Source organism: Lonchura striata, unplaced genomic scaffold (genome assembly GCF_046129695.1).
Source record: "Lonchura striata isolate bLonStr1 unplaced genomic scaffold, bLonStr1.mat Scaffold_219, whole genome shotgun sequence".
Lineage (NCBI taxonomy): Eukaryota > Metazoa > Chordata > Aves > Passeriformes > Estrildidae > Lonchura > Lonchura striata.
In genome coordinates this window covers 112,475-134,078 of record NW_027461135.1, presented here as the reverse complement: position 1 = coordinate 134,078, position 21,604 = coordinate 112,475, and the positions used below count along the sequence as shown (strand labels likewise).

The window sequence follows — 21,604 nt, the reverse complement described above, 5'->3', positions numbered from 1 at the left end:
ACCTTACTCCACAAAATTTGAGAAGCTGTGGTACTTCTTGGGTCCTGCTAGGATTCACATTCAAAACTAGATGTGAATAGCTCTCTGAGTGGCTTCAGTTTAGTTTTGTTTTTCAGATGAGGATAAATTTATTATTGCAGATGTAGCTCAAGAGCTTTCTTAGCTTTTGGGATCAAATTATTCAAATTAACACATCTTAAGCTTTTTAAGCAGCTACCCCTAAACATCTTCTAGTTAAGGCATTTAGTTTCACATTTGATGCAAGAAAAAACAGACAAATTTTGTATCTCTCTGGTGAATCAAATCCGATCGCAGGAATACTGAATTTCTTGCTGACTCTTTGCAAAACTGGCTTTGAAACTATAAACAGTCCTGAGTTTCTTTCTAAAAGCTGCACTTAACAGCTGTCATAGGTATTTGTGTTCTTGCCTTATGAAATAAACCACTGTTAACTACTAATTTAGTGACAGTTCACCAGTGAATCTCGTACTACTGCATGATTCCAAAACCTTCCTGTTTATTTTCACTTGCTGTAACTGGACTTTGTGCCCTGATCCCACGGCTCTTCATGTGAAAAGACAATTGGCAAAAAACATTAGGAGAGAGAAAAGGAATAGAGTGGAGAAAAACTGTAACACAAAATGAGCCCTGACTTGCCTCTTCAGTACTGTACGTATCCCCAGGCAATGAAATCTCAGGAAAATTATTATGGTTCTGCCCAACAGTCAGAATACATAAGATTTTATTATACACCCTTTGCCTCACTGTATGTTGCTACTGCAGACTCCCTGCAAAAGGAAGACTTTTTTTTTTTTTTTTTCCCATTGCTTTTCAATGGTAGGGGCAAGTTGACAAGTATTTACTGCTAGTTACAGCAAGGTATTAAAGATTCAAGTGAAGTAGTGGTATTCTCCAGTGCAGTGGTGACCTGAGCCTTTAATCCAGATGAGTTTAACTGTAAAGTGCATTAGCTCTTCTCATAAAAGATTTGCTTTAATTTTAGTTCTCTCTCCATTTATCTTATGGCTGTGTAATCTTCAGTAGAGGTCAAAGAGATTTCCCCAAAGAAACAGGAGCTACTTTTTTTTAGAGGAGAAAGGCATATTTAAGACAGTCCGTCCTACTTTTAAACATAAGTCACAGTACTCCCTGCTGTCCTCTCTCTGTAGCTCTCCTTGCTTCTTTGCATGTCCCAAAGCAATTAAACCAGTAAGCATGTGCATCCACACACGTATACAAATGAAATGTGAAATGAAAACACCTCCTGAAGATAGGAAGCACAGCCCATCTGATGCAAGGACTGAAATATCACTAACGTCTTACCATCGTCCAACTCCAGGCAGAGATTGTAAACAGCCAGAGGCCTCTTAATACGCTGCCCTTGTCTTCTTGACTGCCTTGGTGGGGCATTTGGAGGAGATACTGACATAGGGATTGGCTCAGGCAAAGAAGCATCAGGCAGGGTTTTGAAAATCTGCAATCAAGAACACAAAGGGTGTTAATTATTTATCATGAAGAGCAACCTGTGCAATGCAACTGTAAACCATTATCAAACAACATTTGTTTTGGATTTCATTCAAAGCAGACAGGAGCCAAAAAATCCATTCCTTCAAGACTGGGAGTATGTCATGGGTTTTTAATGAGTGCTTTAAAAATAAATAAATAAATAGATAGATAAATATAATGTGGAAATAACCAATAGCACTTTCTACACATTAACCAAGCTGCCAATCAGTTAATTCAAACACAAAACATCTGCAGTCACACTTACCAGCTAGGATGGAGGGGAAGGAGAAAATGAAAGACACTAATTTAGGAACCAGTAAACCAAATGCTTTATAGCTTTAGCTAGAACTCGTAATTTTTCCAGAATACTCATTTTCATTTTCAAAGCTTGTGGTATCATTATACTAGCCATTTGAATTAAAGAAACACCACACTCTTGAAGAAAGCAAGGGGAAAATTTTGTGGGCAGGAGTTTTTAGTGAGAAATACCATAGTAACAAACCACGTGAGAATTTATTCTGTTAACTATTACATATTGAGACAATTTTATATTAAATACTGACATTCACAAAGATGCATATAAAAAGGATTGCATTTGCTATCATCATTTTATCTTTTGAGTCACGACCATCAGCATTATCACCACTCCACGTCATATCTCTCTGAATTAACCAACAACATAGATTCAGTGTACCTGACAGCACTTTAACTGTCACACAAAGGGGACAGTCTAACAGTGCTGAATTACTACTAGAAATTATCAGTGTGCTGGCATGCAATTTACCTGCAGCCTTCTACAAGTGATCATGGCATGAACAAATTGGCTTCATATGTATTTCAACAAAGACAAAGAAGGACATAAACCCAAACAGGAGCTGTGTAAAAAAACTCCTGTGTCAGTACAGCACCTCACAGCAATGCAACACAGAGTTATAACAAGATATAATGAAACAGTGTATGATGCTCTTGTGCTCTGCAACTTTATGATATTTACTATAAGGACAAATGGCAGAGGAGAGATGAAATCAATATTTGAAGGGGAAGCTTTAGATAAAGTAGAAATTCATGCAGAAACTACAAAGGGACAACACAGATAACACATATTTGGATAACAATAGCATGTGTCAGGTGCAGTATGACACTAAAAGCCAGACAGGTTAGAAACAATGCCATACACATCCTGCAGTAAGGCACTCCAAACACCATGTTAAAAGTACTAGAGATCCTAAATGCCATCATATCCTGGCCTTCTAACCCTGAATATTAACATGTAGGAAGATGACCTAAGATCCTATGCATGCATTGACTTTCAGCCACTTAATCATCACTTTTCTATTGGCACGTAAAAGACTGTGCTGGTACAAAATAATCAAGAAAGGACATATTCCACGAAAACAGTGGAGAAATAATCATATTCTCAAAACTGGGCAGCAGTGGGCTAGAAGCCCGTGTGTGGTGTGCACAGGAAAGCTTCAGTGGAAACATTACCTTCCTTTCCAGTAAGTAAATGTTGCATGGGGGAGGTAAAAATGCTCTAATTTGAAGTTCCCCATCCCAGCGTTAGGAAAACTGTCTCCTCCTCCTTCACATGCTTACAAACAAGGGACTACGAGAGAGTGCCAAAATAGCAACTCTCTAAAAACAAAATGTTTACAAAGAAGAGAGGAAGCTGTCCAACTTGGTTCTCCCCAGTACAGACACAGCAGCACTAACAGCCAGTGACAAAGCTCTAGCTGTGCTCAGAGTTCTAAAGCCATTTCTTAAAACATGATGCAATATATAATAGTGAAATCTAATGTGCACCTCCATGGCACTTGGCTAACAGTACCACACTGCCCCCTTATGTGTGAATATAAAGCTAGACTGAGCAGGTTTGGGCATAAATATTTGCTTCCGAAAAATTCAAAGGTACCAAAACTTGAAATGCCATCTTTTCCATGGACTAAGAATTGCATTCGGGCTCCCTGGCAAACAACTCTCTGCCAAGAAGTTTCAGCATGTTCTTTACTATGCCATATTCCACAGCTGTGCTTATTTCTACAGCCTTATCCATGGATCTCTGCTGAAATTAGTGATGGTGAGAAGAACAAGTATTTCCTTGGAGTACTTCATAAGAGATGAGCTTTCTTGTATGCTTCTAGGTGACTTGCACAGGTGGCAGTGAATTTCTTCACTGTTTTTTGTCTCTCACAAATATTGCAATATACTCTTCCAAAATTATTAGCATGAGAAATTAGAGTCACAAAGGCAAAAAGACAAGAAGAATTTTTGCTCTTTCAAGCAGTTCATAATTGTGTTCATCCCTACTTGGGTATCTTTTTTGTCTTTTTAGCAGGAAAATAAAATCCAGCCCAGACCTAATGAAACATTTTTCAGCAGCAGCAATCTTTCTGTTGTAGGCCAAAGCCTCAGCTTATATTACAGTTTTGCAAAGGAGAGCATCTGAAAAGCAAGCAGAACATCAACCTCTGCCTTCAGAAGTGCACATACAGCATTCAGCTTATCTTTCTTGCTTTATTTTCACTTAAATAGACAAATGTGTTTCATCATAGCTTGGATATTTGTCTGCTGCACTGACAGAAGCACTGTTAGGTCTGCCTGAGAATGAGGGGATGGAGAGCTACTTTATTTTATCTGTGGGGAAAAAAGTTGGTTTTGTTTTTATTCAAATTTGCTTCTAACTTTATTAACTATTTAAACATCACTGAAGATAAATGTTTCATGGCTAATAAAAGATGCCAGCTGTGAGTGACCTGTTGTCAGAAGCCCAATGCATGCACAGAGAGGACTGAATTCAACATCACACACACACAATGTAAGCACCTGAAATGGTCCCAGCAGCACTGTGTGAGGCCATTTGGTGCACAAAAGCAAGTCAGCATGGGACCACAGGTGAACAAGGTGACCACAGGTGAGTACTGTCCTGCACTACAAGCAGCTGCTATCAGATGCATGGCAAGGCAATCACACATATCCAGTTGGAGGGAAACTCTCCCAAGGAAAAACAGGTTGGTTTTTGCTATTTAAGAGATTATTGTTTTGCTACTCAAAAAAACACACTCCCTGAAGCCAGATCTACCACTATCACTCATCTGGACTACAGAAGTCACCACAGCTTAACCTAATTCCTGTAATAAAGACAAGAGTGAGGTATGCTTATTGACTTACATCATTCTAGAAGTGATAAAATATACTAAGCCAACCTCAAAGTTTAAAGATTTCACACTCACATTCAGTGTTAACACAGTTTTTGACACTGTGGTCAAACTGCATGAGATTTAAAGACTATCAGTTCTCTATAATTTAGTTCTCAAAAACACTGGCATCTTGCTATTGACCTACCTGGGAGTAAACTCTGAAGCTAAGTGTAACAATTTACACTTGGGAGAAGACTAATATATGTAATACTCAAAATTTTAATCCAGCAACAAACCCCTCTGGTAGTCAGTCCCAGTTAGTCCAGTATTATAAATGGTTCTTTAGGTCTGATCTTCCATGAAAGCAAAATTTCAAAGTGCACTCTGAATGAACCAGAGGATGAATCTCCAAACCTGCAGTGTAAAAGTTACAACGAAAAAGATGAAACTCTGGTGGAGCAATTTAAACTCTGCTAAGTCTGACCTATTTCCTTCTCTATGTAGGAGTATAAAATGGATGCTTTACAAGGCTAAACAAACCACAAACCATCTTGGGCATACAGCACTAATAACAGCTCTGTCTAGAGCAGTGAGCACAAGATCATCCCAACATAGAATCATTCCAATTCCGAAATCTGTGTCCCTCAGTGTCTGTGGCAGCATTTCTTCAGAGTAATGAGCCAAATTCAACATATTATCGCACTGTATTCTACCAGCAAATCCACATGGCAGCAGCCCAAGCAATTTTGCCAGGCCCCCCTTAATCTGCAGCAACAGCATTGGACTCTAGATCCTGAGCTCTTACGAGAGCCGATTTTAGATACTGAAAAAACCCATGGCTGGGAGGGTTTACCTTGGCTTATTCCACAAGTTTATGACTAGATGTATAGCTGTACATGGAAATGTAGATTAGATTCTACTGCTACAAGAGAATACCGATCTGTTAGTTCTGTTCTCAAGCAGAACTAATTAATGAATTTCAGTATGTTTGCCAGAAATTACTTTAGGAAAAGACCCAGACATCAGGTCATCTCTGTCTGCTTTGTTTCACTGGGGTAATTAAAATTTCCTCTAAAAATCAGTGGGAAGCGAATAGCAAGGACAGAGTGGGATGAAAAAGAGGGGACAAAAAACTGGAGGCTTAGTAATAGAGCTAATGAAGATAAACTTATAAGAAATCAGCTTAAAGCAGTGCCATGGTTCTATTTCAAGACAAAACCCCTATCACTCTCATAACACCAGGCACCCAGAACATGCACCTATATCTAGGAATACAAAAACAAACCAGATCACCAGAAGACACTGTGTAATGCAAAGGAATCTAGAACATGCAAGGTTATTCCAATTTTTTTTGAATTCCACTGGTGGGATAGGCTCCATTACTACATTCATTTGTTATAGAGAAGAGTATTTCCCATGACAAGAACAACATAAGTTTCTACCTGGGCAGTTTCCCTTCAATACCAACTTGATTTGCCATTGTTAAATAAAAGATACAAACACAGACACTTCCACTAATGTTCACTGAATAATATAAAACACCATCCAGCTACAGCACATGTACTGCTGTCCCCTTACACTTTTTATCCCTATGGTACTCCTTGCATTTCCATGACAACTGGATATAATATATTCTGATTAAAGAATACTTTATACATTAGCAGTTAATGGGACAGTCCAAGAGGAGCTTATCACCATGGTCTTTTCCTTGACTTAGCTTCTTTTCAATGTAATGCAAGCCCAATTCAGGTTAAACCCATCAATCTGCACAAAACCAAAACTCAAATATTTATATCAGAGACAAAAACACTAAAAAAATGCCAACTGTCTTTGTGGTTTGCAGTGTGCTCTTACTCAGATTAATTTTCAACATTTTTTTCCTCTTAGGATAATGAAGACAATGGTCGTACTGTGCTTTTTGCCATTTTCTGAAACCAAAGAAATGATGTCTTTTATGTCAAATTATAATTTTAGTGTAGAGATAAGCATTTCAGAAATTGCAAGGTGAACATATGCATCCTAAAACACTACTACAATAGTTCAGCCACTAATTATAACCACTAGCCACTAATTGCACACTAATTGTAATCCATTTTTTAAGAGTAAAAACCACATTCAATAACATGAAAAGTTCTAGGGTTTTTATTCCCTATTTGAAGGGATTACAGAAGCTAATTGGAGTTAATAAAAGTTTAATCATAATAGAAGTTACAAAATATCAACTCCTAGAGCACTAGGACAAAAGTTTTATTTCAAAACTGATTTCTGCACCACTTCTAACAGTTTTATAAAACTTCCAGAGTACTGAAATCTTTTTAAAAACTCTCCTTTGTTACTGTAGTTTCATACCGGTTCATATTTTTACTTTACTATGGACAATGTTAGATCAACATGTTACATTCCTGGGTTTAGTCAAAGTATCTATTTCTTTTTCTTGTTCACAAACACAATTCAATAAATAAAAACTACGTGTACTAGGAATTATTGCTGTCTAAACAGAATATGTGTTCAGTGTGGAAAATGTGATTAAAGTTGATTACTTATAAAATTAATATTCAATATTTTTAAAATGTTTACAGAATTCTCCAAGAAAAATTATCAACCACTTCATTAGAATTCTTAAATTACTTACTTCACAAATATTATCATGGTGTCCACTCCAATACAGGTGTGCCTGCCTCAAATTAGCTATCCTATCTTTTGCACTCCAACACTTACATACTGTAGAATATGATTTGCTGTGCACTGCTTTCTGCGAGATTGCACAAGATGCAGGTTTTCTGAGGCTTTGGATTTGGAGGCTTGAATTCTGCTACAAACCACAAAATACCTTTCTACATTATTCACAATCATTGTATTGGGGATGGGGGGAAAAAATCAGATCCAGAGCTGAAAACTACCTGTGGCTCAGTCTCTAGAGGGCCACCAACCAGACAGCATCAATAATGCTCTTGGATGCTGCCTGGCACCCACTGCTGAATTACAGTGCAAAAGAGCATGCAGCCTGGAAAGTAACCAGGTGTAAGTCAAAACAAGAAACAGGAATCATCCGTGGCTGTGAGCCAAAGCACAGAGCTCTCTAAATAAATAAATAAAAATTGAATCCATCCAAGGCAACCTTTTCCTCATTGCAAAGATATCATTTGTTGAGCCCATCTGCCTGGCAGCTGGATCACCCCCAACTAAATGAAACACTGCTTACAGGGATTTGTGATCCACTTCGCACTGGAGTATCTGCTATCTGCTCTTCTTATACAAGAACTACTACAGATCTGGACAATCTGCAAACTACAAGAATGACAAAAGAACCCAGTGAAGTTTCAGACAGACCTGATGCATCAGTAGACTCTAACAGGCACTCATTTGCCCTGATTGTGTTTAACTGTGTACTTCAAGTTTTGAAGGAACTAAAAAGCCTGCAAGACACAACACTACAGTCTGGAGGACAGCTGCAAAGGAGAGGGAATAGAAAAAAGAAAACCATACTAAGTTTAAAAACAAGTGTCCTTTGCTCACTCGTGAATTACGAGTTTGTTGAGTCAGCCTTTCTAAAAGTAGCACTCCCGATACAAAGATTGCAGCTTCCACCATATCACATGGTGCTCCACCTTTTAACAGTTTCATGAGAAGAATGCTCCTGATGGCAGCCCATTCTCTGCTATCAAACAATCCATTTTAGCCACCAAGGGAAATGAGAGAGTTAACCACATACCAGGCTGGGAATACCTCCACATTTGTCCACTGCACCAGCAGGAGCAGCAGGTTCACCTTCTCTTCTGTGCTCACCTACTCTTAACTCACACCAAGGAGAGTATTCTACAAAGGTTATCTTTCCCTGTTACACATTATAGCTATGTGTATCTTGTTTAGTTATAGGAACTACTTAAAATAGCAGAGAAATGCCTTAAAAGATTGAATAGTCAATATAATTATCTTGATTTCTAAAACATGACACACTTCTCAAAGGAAAATAATGCAGAAGAAGAATATTTGCATGCATTTTCTCTTACAAAGAGTGTGAGAAGTCCTAAGAAGATGAAAGACGGCATTGGAAACCAAAGACAAGACCAAGCAAAAACAACAACTATGGCCAAACACAGCACAGGTATTGCCCCTTCATTTGTAATAAACATATATTTATGTAAAAACATAAAATATATATGTGTGCATATGCACACAAAACCACCATATATATATATATGTAAATATATTTTACTGCAGATTTTATGAATACTATAATTTAATATAAAAACCCACATTTTTCCCCCTACCACACTGTCACCAAGCAAAGCATAAGAATGAAATGACAAGATCTTCAAGATTATTGCAAATGACACAGTTCCAACTGCAGCCAACCCTGCAATCTCACAAGCATTTTCACAGATATCCTTTCTACCATTACAAGGATTTATACCATCATTGCTTTTTCAAGTATTTTCTGCTCATTGTTTTTGTTAAAATACATTTTTTACTTTGCACTATGACTATAGGCTCTTTGGAGATAAAGAACACTCTGTTCTATTGTATGTCTAAATGAAATATTGATGCTTTATTAGTGCAAGAAGCATGCACTGGAAAATATTGGAAATAAAAGTATTATCAGCTGACTGCCATGTATTTTTAATACAAAACTATTTAATGGTTTGAAATACACTAGTCCTTCTGGCAAGGCAAAAGCTTACTAGAATTCTAAAGCATACATGCAAAACACATTATGTCACACAGTTTCTGCATAAGAATTTACTTTTTAAACGTTTCAGAATCGCAACAACTTTTCCCCTCTTCATGCCTCTTGCAATATCTTACAGAATATTTTCTTTTACTAACAAGATTTTATTTAAGAACATCCATTTTGGCAGTCTCCATAAGGACTTCTCCCTTGCTTCCTCCTCCACACATGCAAGCACAGCACCCTGACCATCAAGACTGACGCAAATATTAGTCACTTGAATGCCACTCCTTTATCCTTTCTCTTTACTAACTTAGGAACATTGCTTGTGGGCAGCACAAGATGAGATCTCTATCACTTTGAAATTTCGTATAAAGTAGAGGGAGGTTCCCCCAAATTCACTGTAAATACAGTAGGCAAATCAAGAAGTCAGAAATCTGTATACTATTTCTGTGTGCCATGTATTTGTAGTACAGCATCTCAGCAGGTCTCTTCCACCCCTGAGATCATGACTTTTGTTTTGATTTTCTTAATTAACATAATATGATTTCTCACAGTGCATGTTTTGTTTCTTTTGGACCAGTCTAGCAGCATACCAATCCAGGTATTGATCCAGACTGCTTCTAATACCATCAACTCCAGTCACAAACGTGAGTAGAGATTTAATATTCAGTCTTCTTACCATGCATAGACCACATTTAGAAAACTGGAGTCTTTTAAACAAACAAAAAAATTGCAGTCAATTTACCACCACATGTGTGTGTCTCATATGGAAGGGCTTTATGCTATCTACAGAGCAGAAAAAGAATTTAAAGAGTTTGCTCACACTGCAGTGGAACAAAAGAGCTGCTCTAACTCCTACTAGAACTTCTTTGTTGTGTCTGTTGCTCTTTCTGCTTGAGACTCAGCCAATATAGGCATGTAATCAGAATTAAGTTCAGGAACAGTTTCAATGACACTTCTGATTACTTACATGCTTCAAGTTCAGCACGTGCTGAATACCGTCCTGAATACCTTCACATGTTTTTACCACAAACTCTAATGGAGATATTTTGATATCTAATGGAGATATTTGAGATAACGCTAATGGAGATATTTTAATGTCATTTTCCCCCCTCCAAGTCCAGTGTTTGTTGACTTGAGAAACATTCAGCTTGTGGAGGTTTCAAATTGCTGCACCACAGCAAACCACCATAATAACACTGTGCTGCTTCTTGGTCCTCCTTTGCAGCCAAAGCCAAAGCAACAGGAAGGTCGAAACAAACCCTCTTTAGTAACTCTCATGTGTCCCTTTCAAAAGATCTGCTCTGTTGCCAAAAAATAGTCTTAAGTTTATGTGGTGGCATGGCATTCCACCCTAAAGCATTTACCTACAACAGAACTGCTAGATTGCCACGAGGAGTCTGTGCTGCTTCATGCTCTGAAACAAACTGACTTCATCCACTTCCATTCCTTCTGTCTCACGAATATTGCATGTATTATGCACTCTAATACATTTTAAGACAAGATTTTTCAAGGATTACTACATGAAGTTGATGTTGGCTTAAGAGCTCAGTAGTATTAAATTCTTCTTTTCCTTTTTTAGTTTAAAAAATAAATTATGAAAGTGCCCAAGGTACAAAAAAGAGTATTTCATTAAAAAAATTCCCCTTAAAACTGTTTTGAACATATCAAAGACATTTTGTCTAAAATATGTAAAATCCTTCCCCTATATAGAGAGTCTGATGGGGAAAAGGTATCTGCCCTATATATAGGAAATACTGAGCTTTTCAGTTTGAGTGTCTTTGAGATAATTTTGCCCATAGGTTGTTTGAATTTGAGAAAAAGATATATTTTATGAAGCTTATCCCCTTTCCTCAGATTCTGGTCTTTCAATCTCCAGAAGGAACTTCTAGGTCTAGCCCCTTGCTTTTTTCCTTCTAATTTTCTTTCAATGTAATTTTCATCTTCTTGCTGTTTTTATAATCTTGCTATTTGTACTCACTATTCTTTCCTCCCCCATACACTGGTTTAAATATTTCAGTCCCACTGAGATTTTTATTCCAACCTCCTCCCTCATCTTCTTTCATTTCTTAGACTTTTTTTTTATCCTGGTGCCTTTTTTTTCTTCTTAAAATAATATTCAGGGAATTGAGAAACCAAAATGGTTCACATTACCACTGAGGCATTTCTAAATGGCATATAAACAAGCTGTTTGAATAGTGACATTCACTCCAATAAGATGCCAGAACACTATAACAAACAGCAAGATAAATATGTGCATGCTCTTCATGCTGCCATGGCATGGACCCTTCTTCCTCACCATAAGTCAAAGACCAGAAGAGCTGAAATGTCCAAGATTTCCAGTCTGGTAAGCCCATGGGAAGAAAAATTAATTGAAACCCTTAAAACTCATTTGGAGAAGGCAAAGAAGAGAAATCAAAACCTTTTTTTTGGGGCCAAGTTGACTAAGACTTCATTAGAAGATTACCTAAAGGCCAAGATTGCTCCAGGCACTGTACAAGCACAGCTGCAGTCAGCTCCTGAGCTTGTTACCTCAATGCAAAAATAATGATGAAACACAAACATGAATTTTCTTCTTTAGTGAAGACACAAAATCTGGCTGTCCTTCCCCCATAGCCATAGGACAGAAGCAAAGCAAGACATTTTGCAGGTTTAAATATCCTCTGGACTGTCCTTGCTTCCACAGCAGGTAGTTCTGACAGTCCTAAGTAAAATATCTCAGCTTGGGTCTAGTTTTAGTCTTTTTCTTTCAAAACAGAGATCTGCAGCTCACCTTCTAAGTGGGCACTGTGAAATACTCTGCCTGACAGAGTCCTGCCTAGAACTGACAGGAGCTAAACAATTCCCTGATGCTCTTCTATCCCTTCCTACTCTTAATCATTGTGCAACATATCAGGCTGTATGGTGTAGCTTCAGTGTTCCAATCTCAGCATTTTGCAAAACATCCCCTCCTCAGCACACTGCAGTTGGTACATAGACATGGATTGGAGGCACATATGCAGCCCATAAGCAAGGTAGAAGTGGTACTGACTGGTTTCTAGCCAGCAGGACACAAATGTATTTATCAACAAAGCTTAAAAATAAATTTAAAAAAAACAAAACAAACAAACAAAACCAGCTTATTCACTAAGCATGATACTTTTATCTTAGGGCAAGTCATTGTGTTCAGGTTTCCACACATTCATCGCACAGAAATTCTCTAATTAGAACAAAAAGTGATGATACTGGAATGACCACACCACGATTTCAAAGCCCAGTAACCCAATTATATCTCTTCCTAAAAATGAATAGTGATTCTCATTCAATAAAGCTATCCACAAAACACATAATGGGCATTGATGGAATTTAAAAATATTTGAGGAATCCTAATCATTTTTTACCATTCTGCCTACCAGGTTTCTGTTATTTGTACCAGAAATGCTGATGGCTCCTGCTTCTAGAATTGGAAAGTGTGTTGATAATTTCCTTTGCTGCAAGGGAAAAGAAATGCCTCTCTGCAGAGTAACAGAAATTACTGGAGTACTGGAAATTACATATGCACCAAGTGTGAAGGGCCAGCACATCTCCATCTTGAGTCCATCACTCTCCTACAATTCCAAACTTTGCTCCTATCAGCAGAAGCTGCTAAAAATTAGCAGAGTCAGAGTAGTGGCTGAATGAAATATTTTACTTTAACCCACAGCCGGTGACATTTCCTAGGACTTCACTGGGGCTATAAATAAAAATATCTAATGCAAGACACTCAGAAAGTCTGAAATGCATAGAAATTTTAAAAAACAACATAAAACAAACATTAAACTGGCAATGATCTTGCTTGCCTTTAAAAGTAGGTCCTTGGTCTGCTCTAAATGAAGAAATATCACTTGTAAAAGCAGCATACTCAGTTTAACTATAAAATTTTTGCAGTAACTCAACACACCTCTCCATTGCCTTTGTTATAAACACACAGAGGTCACATTTGGGGTTGCCTTCCATTTTGAAAGCAGGTCTAGAATGGGAGAGGCTGCTGCAGGCAGACCACTGATGACAAGTTCACTGTTAGAATTGGCAGTGAAATGACAGAAATTCCTTAAAAATTATACCTTCTAGTTCTAAAGAAGGCATAAAACCAAGAAACTATGGAAAATGATGCAGTATTATACTGATGCACTTTCCACTCCTCGCTTCTCCACATTTTCAGAGGAGCAAGAAAGGCCACTAATGTTTCAAATGTAAAATTGATGTCCAGTTTTAAGAGACATGTGACTGAGCTGGCATAATAACAGGATGGTGCTAATCTGTGGTGATTTGAATAAACACAACTCAACCTCCACATGTTATTAAAACACCCTGGCTCTGCTTGTTCTCTCTTAACTTCCTTTAATTTGTGTGATCACCTCAATAACTTTAAAATCATGAGCTCAGCTGCAAGGTTTACTTTCATTTCTGAGATCCAAAATTAATACCATGGCTTACAGCTCTTGGAATATTTATTGGTTAGAACTTGAGCCACATGTGCAGCCCAATATTTTTCCAACAGAATAACACCATATCTGCCCAGTGTGTGTGAGGACAGCATTACACCCTAAGTCAACTAAGCCAACAAAACCCACCATGCGGACACAGCTATGCCAACAGAAGTTTTGCCCAGCCTGTATCAGGAAGGGAGCATAGTTACATTGTCAGAAAAGCCTGAGACATATATTATTTAGGGTAGATTACACTTGACTTAAATAGCCAATTTCAACACTGCTAACCTTTAAAGGAAATAACAATTGTAATGCTCTGAGTGCTTAAGAAAGGAGAGGAAAAAGCATATCTTGGGATTTTTCCAAAGCACTTTTTTTTTTTTTTGACAGTAAGAATTAGGGAGATGCTGTCCATCTCTCAGTACAAACTACCTTAAACATCCAGTCACAAAAGTCAATTAGACACAAGGGACTCCCAAATGAGTATCCAAGTAAGGAAACAAGTAAATTACTTTCCTACTATTTTTATTTTTTATTTCAGGTCCCAGATTACAGTCAGTGATATCCTGGACAGTACCTTGTACATGTGAGGCACTTCAGTAACTGGCAACTCTAGTAAAGCAGCAACAACAATTTCTTTTTTCAGTACTACTTCAAATACAAAGGCTTAAAATAACACACATTCAGCTGAAAACAAAGGAAGTGTTAATATCTGGCTCTCTCATAATGCTTTTCATACATAAAATTCAGAGTACAGTAAAGTTGTCTTTTTTACTCTGAGAACTCTGAGATAAAGACAAAACCATTAATTCAGAGCCTGGTCAAAGTGATGAAAGAGCATTGATGGAAGAGCTAGAAACTGAACTTGGGCTTTCTCTTTTCTAGTTTTGTATCATTTTTGCTCCAAAACAAAGCAAATGCAAATATCATAATGCAAATCTACTGGTGTACTATGCACACAGAAGCACTACTACTGCCACAAAACATGCATTCTGAAATGTCAGTTCATCCATGAACAGGAATGATTATCAAGGATAAATAACCAAAAGCGTACAGTGTATAGAAAATATTCTTTAGAATTAAACTATTAGTTTAATGTCATGCTTAACTCCTTGCTTAACCCCATTAAGGCTAGCAGATTGTTTCAGATAATGTTCAGAAATGTGAAAACGTAGCAAAACTTACCTTCTCGTGATTTTCTATCAGGATTTCAATGACAATATTCTGAAACTTCAGATCCATGATGGCTGCTACAGTTTCTTCCTGTGGTCTCATTAAGGTCGGTCCAAATACTACCCCTAGGTTTGCCACAGTCATTAGATTCATCTTGGCATGCTTTGAAACACTTTTTGAAAAGAATTGAAGGAAAAAACAGGAAATGGGTTATGAAAAATTTCCATTGCTGTTGGAAACTGCAGTCTACGAATGAAAACATTACATTTCCTTAATCTATGTTTTAGAAGTTTGTTTTGTGCAAAGTTTCTCCAAATAAAGTCTTACTAAATTCTGGAAAACTGAAATGCCATTCTTCCACCAGCATCTTAAAAAGAAAACCAGCCTCTTACTGAACTTAAATATATAAAATGCACTTAGCCTTGGACCAGGGCAAGTGTGAAACCAACTTAAATTTGCTAACAGATCTCCACTATTCCCTCTGCCAGAATTTGCGAAAAGAAAGTATAATGTTCCCTTTCTCACTTCAATCAAGCCCTCAGCTGCTGGCAGGACTGCTAAAGTAAATATTTCTATGGCTTCATTAATGTCTTAGATTTCTGCCTTTCCCGCCAAAATATGCACAGCGTGAGTCAAATGTCTTGTCTGTTTTTGCACGTTTGGTTCTTGGGGTTGAGGATGACAGCATCAAAATGGGCTTTAGCTCCAGCCACACTTCACTAAAGCCCTCTGTAGTTAAAGAAAGGTAAAGACAAGAATTCTGACAAGGTAGGAAAGCAGGTCATAGCACTCACTTTGCTAAATGTTTCACCAAAATTTCCAGCATCTCTTTGTTCTTTTCTGGGAGTTTGTGGACCAAGAAGTGAACAGCATTGACTCGCGATTCCGGACTCCCACTTTCTATGGGATATAGAAATAAATATCTCAAAATAAAATTAAAATAAAATGAGATCCACAAAAACACAAATCTTCTCCCACCCCTGCTTGGAAACACACTGCACACACTTCACCACTTATGTTTCTCCAAATATAGCAACACTGAACATATGTGCTTGTTTTCACAAGTAATAGTGTTCTAGAATTATCAACTTATTTACTTATTTTGAGAACTTATCTTTCAATCCACCTGCAAAAGGATGCCTTTGTTAATCTATTTTTAACAACTGATAGACGCAGTTATTGTTTTGCTGCATTGGGCACATCTGCTTAGAAATACACTGCAAGGTGAGCAGCGATGCTTTCCACCTCAGCATCATTAACTGATGGTCCTCATGATTAGAATTCAGTTTTGTTGGTACTGTGCACCTAACGATGCTGCATTTAGGCTACCCTGCATTGGAAACTGCATGCAGATCCAAAATGCTTAGAAAACCTAATGACCTCTGAAGACACAGAAGAATAAACATGCAAAAAATCCTACAGAGACTACTATGACAAAGGTTCTGAATAACAATGGCATCTCCAGTACAGTACAGAAATATAGATAAGCAAAGAGCTTTTATTTTTGCATGTTGATTGTCAAATCAAATAAATTTGACCCCTACATGTTTCACGGTACACAGATGAAAACAAAAACCTGTAAAAATGAAAATAAACCATCTTCCTAATTGAAATTGCATTAAATCACAAAATTACATCTCTGTAGTGGTTATAATGAAAGAAATGGAAGCATTTCTACTACCTATAGTAATACTTCCTAGAAAGTGCAGAATGAGAAAAATTTAGACTTTATTCTGAATGCAAGAAGTTTTGACATGAGGGACTGATCAGGTCCCATTTTTCTCAAAGGAAACTTTGATTGTTAAGTGTATTTCCTATAAAATACCACAATTTCTTCAGATTCTTCAGTGCATATTGCTTCAGATTTTTTTTTCTTTGCATATTGCTGTAGATTTTAGGGCTGTATTTCATTCTTTTGCAGTGAATACCCCTGCACAGATTGCAAGAAAAAAGGCTACCAAAAAGCAAAATGCTTAATTTCTAGGGAGCTACTACAAAATTCTCATAGAAAAAAGAGGCCTTCTTTAAAGTGAGATTATTTTGTGCATATGTGAGATCACAAATTCTAATTAAAGAATGGCTAAACAATTTAATTACAAGATGCAGTCAAAGCTCATGTAGCTTCAATCTATATTGATATGCATAAAGGGAAAGAACTGAAAGTAAACCTTTTTATTTAGGCTCCTCATCCAACAGTTTCAGGGAAAAGGATACTCCAAGCTATTTCCAGTGTTGGTTTTTTATAGCCAACATAGGAAACAACCCTGATTACCTATTTTTGAGCATACTGTAACTCAGATCTGCAATGTTGATTGAATTTCCCTCCCCAGAACCAACTCCTTTATTGAGCTGTTCGCTACTGACAAACACTGTACTGTCTCAAACATGTAACTTCAACTGAATTCCTTTACTGAAATATAATAGAAAGAAAACATAAATAATACTATATAGTATATAGTAAGTAATATATATAAGCAATATATAGTAAGTAATATTATAATATAAAGAAAAATAAAGAGAGGAAACTGCTGGCAAAACTTCAGAAGTAGAGAAATTATTTTAACACTTTCCAATACAAATGTGAAGACTCACCACATAGGTAAGGATGTCAAATTTTGTTTAAGCACTTGCCTGCTAGCATGTGCTTTGGCAACAAATTTCCTCAGCTAATTCTCATTTTGAATTAAGGACCAGAAGAAAATACATTCTGCAGTCCTAGAAAGTCATTATAGCAATCTGAAGATGATAAAGCAATTGTCTCAAAGTTTATTTTAATTCTGCTTTCCACAGTTTGCCAGACGTGCTACAGGCTGGAAAGAAAATCAGCTAAATATCTGTCTGATACTTTGCCAAAAATTTTCTTACAGTTTCCCTCTATCCTCTTCCAAAAAAATTCCATGTACACTAGATACCATACAACTGAGCTACAAATGCTGTTGTGTCTTCTCCAAGTCTGTGTTTGAACTGCCACAGTGTAATCTGGCCTGCTCTTTCCTTTCTTCTAATACATGAGGAACATTCTAGCCAGCCTACACAGGCAGTTGTGCCTTAAGGACTCAAATGAGCTCAAATTAATGTACTTTCTTTTGCTAAGCTTCATACTCTTTATAAATGGAAAGCAAAAAAAAAAAAAAAATCACAGATTAAGTTGATGCTTATCATTATGCAATTAAGATAATAAGAATAAATGTTTACACTGGCTATCCAAAAGTTTTTCCATAAAAGTATAAACTGTGCTAGAAAGTCACATTACATGTTGACACACACTGGAACTAAATACTGATTAATCATTTATTATTTCTTGTTTCTGTATTTTTACTGGGATGAAGCATTTTTCTGGAATTGAGTTTGCAGGGTGCTCCTGAGGTCACAAGACACAACAACAAAAATATTCTATTTGAACTACAGTCATGTATTTACTGGCAGGAACGATGAATTCTCCATGCAACTCGTATGTCATCAGTGGCTCTGGAAGGTTTCTGTAAAACAAGGATGATATAATAAATTTAACTGTATTTTCTTCTAGCTGCATTTACTCTAATTAGGAAGCCTTTACAACATTCAGTAACATAATTCTCATACTGGAAGCAACCATTGTTACAAAGGCCCTTGAATTCAGTGATTTCTAGAACAAAAGGAAAACTTTATATTATCAGGAAAATAAGACTAAATGCAACCATTCACCTTTCCATGTGCTGAAGTGATACCTCTATCATAAGATACCTTTCCAGTTTCAACACCAAGATTGTACACAAGTACTGGGCAATTCATTCTTTATTAGCACTTTTAAAATACTACAAATGAGAAGTCAATGCCTTACTGGAAAGACTAAGGTCCTAACAACAACCACCACCACCAGAGTTAAAACCATTTATTATATTGACTTTAATGATGCTCATGAAATATTGCATATCCGAGTAAACACTCAGATGGGAAATACTATAGGGGAGAAATACTTTATCATGTACAGTTATGCCCCTATTTTTTTTCTACTTTTCTATATTATCTAAGAGTTGTATCCTTACGATATTTCTGCAGGACTCATTGATAGTGGTTGTAATAATAATTTATTTAATAAAAATAGGAGATCAAAAGTACAATGTTTGTGTTACACTACAAGAAATGCATAAGTGTGACATTTTATGTTCTTAGGCAATTTAGCAAAATAGCTTTATTAGGAATTGGCAAAGCCATTTGAATAGCAAACATATTTTAAATTCTTATTTATAAATTTTAACACTCAAAATATTATTACTATTGCACACAGAACATCAGAGCAAGGGTCAGAAGGAAAAGAGGAAAGTACTAAAAATTTTACAGCCTTCTCCTTTTCATTCCACTACACAAACACAAAAAGGAAACAAATTTTAACAATCTTCACTAATTTTCAGTAATGATTCACAGCAAGTTTAGTAACATTTCAGGTTTCTGAACCATCAGTGAAATGATTCTGTGTCTAACACCAAAGTAGGCTTGTCTCATGAACATGAGTATTAGTGTTGCTGAAGGATTTTGCTTCCTCCAAAACAAATAGCAAACATGGTATTTGTACAAAATGAGCTCCTATTCCAAAACATAGCAAAACTAACTAGTGCAGCTTAACATACTGCATAGGAAAACTAAAATAAGAATTTATAGTCTAAAAAACCAAATAAACAAGAGACAGCCTTACCGCAGATACTGCTTCATAGCACTAGTAATTGTCTTCACTTCCCAATCTACAGAATTCTCCAGGTCAACTTCATTGCAGGTTTTTGAATCTAGAAAATAACCAGAAAGAGAAAAGGGACATGAAAAAAGGGAATTCTAAATCAGTATGAGTTACATGAACAGCAACACATTGACTTTCAACACTATGTGTTTGCTCACATGAGCACAGAAGCAATGTCCCTTTTTATTATTATTCAGTGATATGAAGAACAAATATCCAAATCTGTTTATAAATTCCATTTTTATATTTTGTTTTTAAAACTATTTACTGGTTGTTTTTTTTTTTTTCTTTAATGAAGGATTAAAAACCACCCTCATGTAAAAAGATCTCTATAGCAATTGAAATTTTCACACCTCTAATTAAACAGAGATGTTCAGAAACACAGAAAGATGTACAAAAACAGTTTAGGGGAAAAAAACTGTCTAAGAAGAATTTATCTTTTACTCTTTTCTTTCTTATTATAAGTGATAAATTCTTTCCATAGTTTTTCTTGTAAACTGTTGATGAGAAAAGTTAAAGTGCAGCATGACCCTCTGCATTGTGTGAGAACATTTAAGAGGTGCTTCCAAAGTAGGAAAAGGAGTCTTTGCTGAATGTTTGTCTTACTTGATCAGTTTTAGCCACTGGACCAGAAATACTTGTTTGCTTGACCATTTGTCAGGACCACAGAACACCCACCTTCTCCCAGGTTAGTTGGTAGAGTCTTGGAACAAGACAGACCAAACCAAATGGTTTGTCTGAATGACCCATCAGGTTGAAGACTTTCTGACAGATCAAACACAACACAGCACACTGGAACATTTTGCAATCAAAAAAAACCCTTTTGGCTTCAAAACAGGAAGCCATGGCTAGCTGACACAAGAACAGAGCACATGTATATGGCCAACCTAGCCCTATGTGTTTGCTGACTTTCCTATTACTATTTACTGCTACGTTTCCATCAGTCACTGCAGTGGCTGATGCAGATTACGTGTAGACCCGTTCATACAATTCAGAATTCATTTGTTACTTGGCTTGTCAGACAAACGACAGACACATTTAAAAAATCAAATTAGGATCCCTGATTAAAGGTGCAGTCCTTTTACCGGGACTAAATAATTTTGTTCTAAAAGCTGTGCCAAGCAATTATTTCTGTAACTGAATATTCTCCCTTATTATATCAATTATTTAAACCTCATTTTAAAATACAGGTCAGATAACATTTTGTAGCAAACTGCTACTAGCCACCCAAAATACTCAGGATTGTCTCAAATATAAGGTTCTTTTCTTTTTTTTTTTTTTTTTACTTTTTAGCATGCTAGCTGTTTCCATGTTCAAATTCTCTTTTTTGAGAAGTAAATTTGTCTCCTGAATTAATTAAATAAAAAATTGCCAGCACATGAGAAGCCACAAAATCTATGGGGGTTTTGTTACTAAATCACTATGTAATATTCAGTTTTTAAATAGCTGCTTCATAATCATCAACCTCCTTTACATTCAAAGTATGTACTCTGTTCATTGAAATTTGTTGATGAATTTTGGGAGGAAAACAACAGGCATCTGAAATCCAAAGTGAGCCTCTTAAATAAAAATAGAAAGTATTGTTGAAACATTTCATTATCTCTTGGAGAAAAAAAAAAAAAAAATGAAACAGCCCTGCTACAAACCCTTGGTTTGATTGTAGAAGTCATCAAGATTTAAAGACATTTTCTTCATTTTTGGTTTGGCATTTGCTTTACATTGCTCTGTGCCCTACCACCCCAATATATTTTGCTATTCCTGCTCTGTTCTCCCCCTCTACTTCAAACATCCCTTTTCAGTAAGAACTGGAACTTTAACCAGGTTTTAATAAATATCACTATAGCTTTTTTCATGCTACTTGTTCATGCAACAGCCACTGTGCACTCAAGGGCAACGTTATGCCTGTAAAACTAACTGTGCATTTTTAAGGAGCAGCTTTTGACAGATCAGCTCTACA

General features: G+C 36.6%; 1 protein-coding gene across 1 annotated transcript in view; it reads right to left on the bottom strand.

Moving 5' to 3' along the window:
• Positions 1-1,323: 1,323 nt before the first annotated feature.
• Positions 1,324-21,604, bottom strand: part of LOC144248643 (rho GTPase-activating protein 10) — a gene marked incomplete at its 3' end in the record, with an annotated part of 102,442 nt that continues 82,161 nt past the window's right edge. The window contains exons 15-19 of the mRNA XM_077790683.1: positions 19,609-19,696; positions 18,357-18,415; positions 15,731-15,836; positions 14,949-15,108; positions 1,324-1,474 (exon numbers count right to left, since the gene is read on the bottom strand). Coding sequence (XP_077646809.1) covers positions 1,324-1,474; positions 14,949-15,108; positions 15,731-15,836; positions 18,357-18,415; positions 19,609-19,696 — 564 coding nt within the window. The remainder of the gene's footprint in view (positions 1,475-14,948; positions 15,109-15,730; positions 15,837-18,356; positions 18,416-19,608; positions 19,697-21,604) is intronic.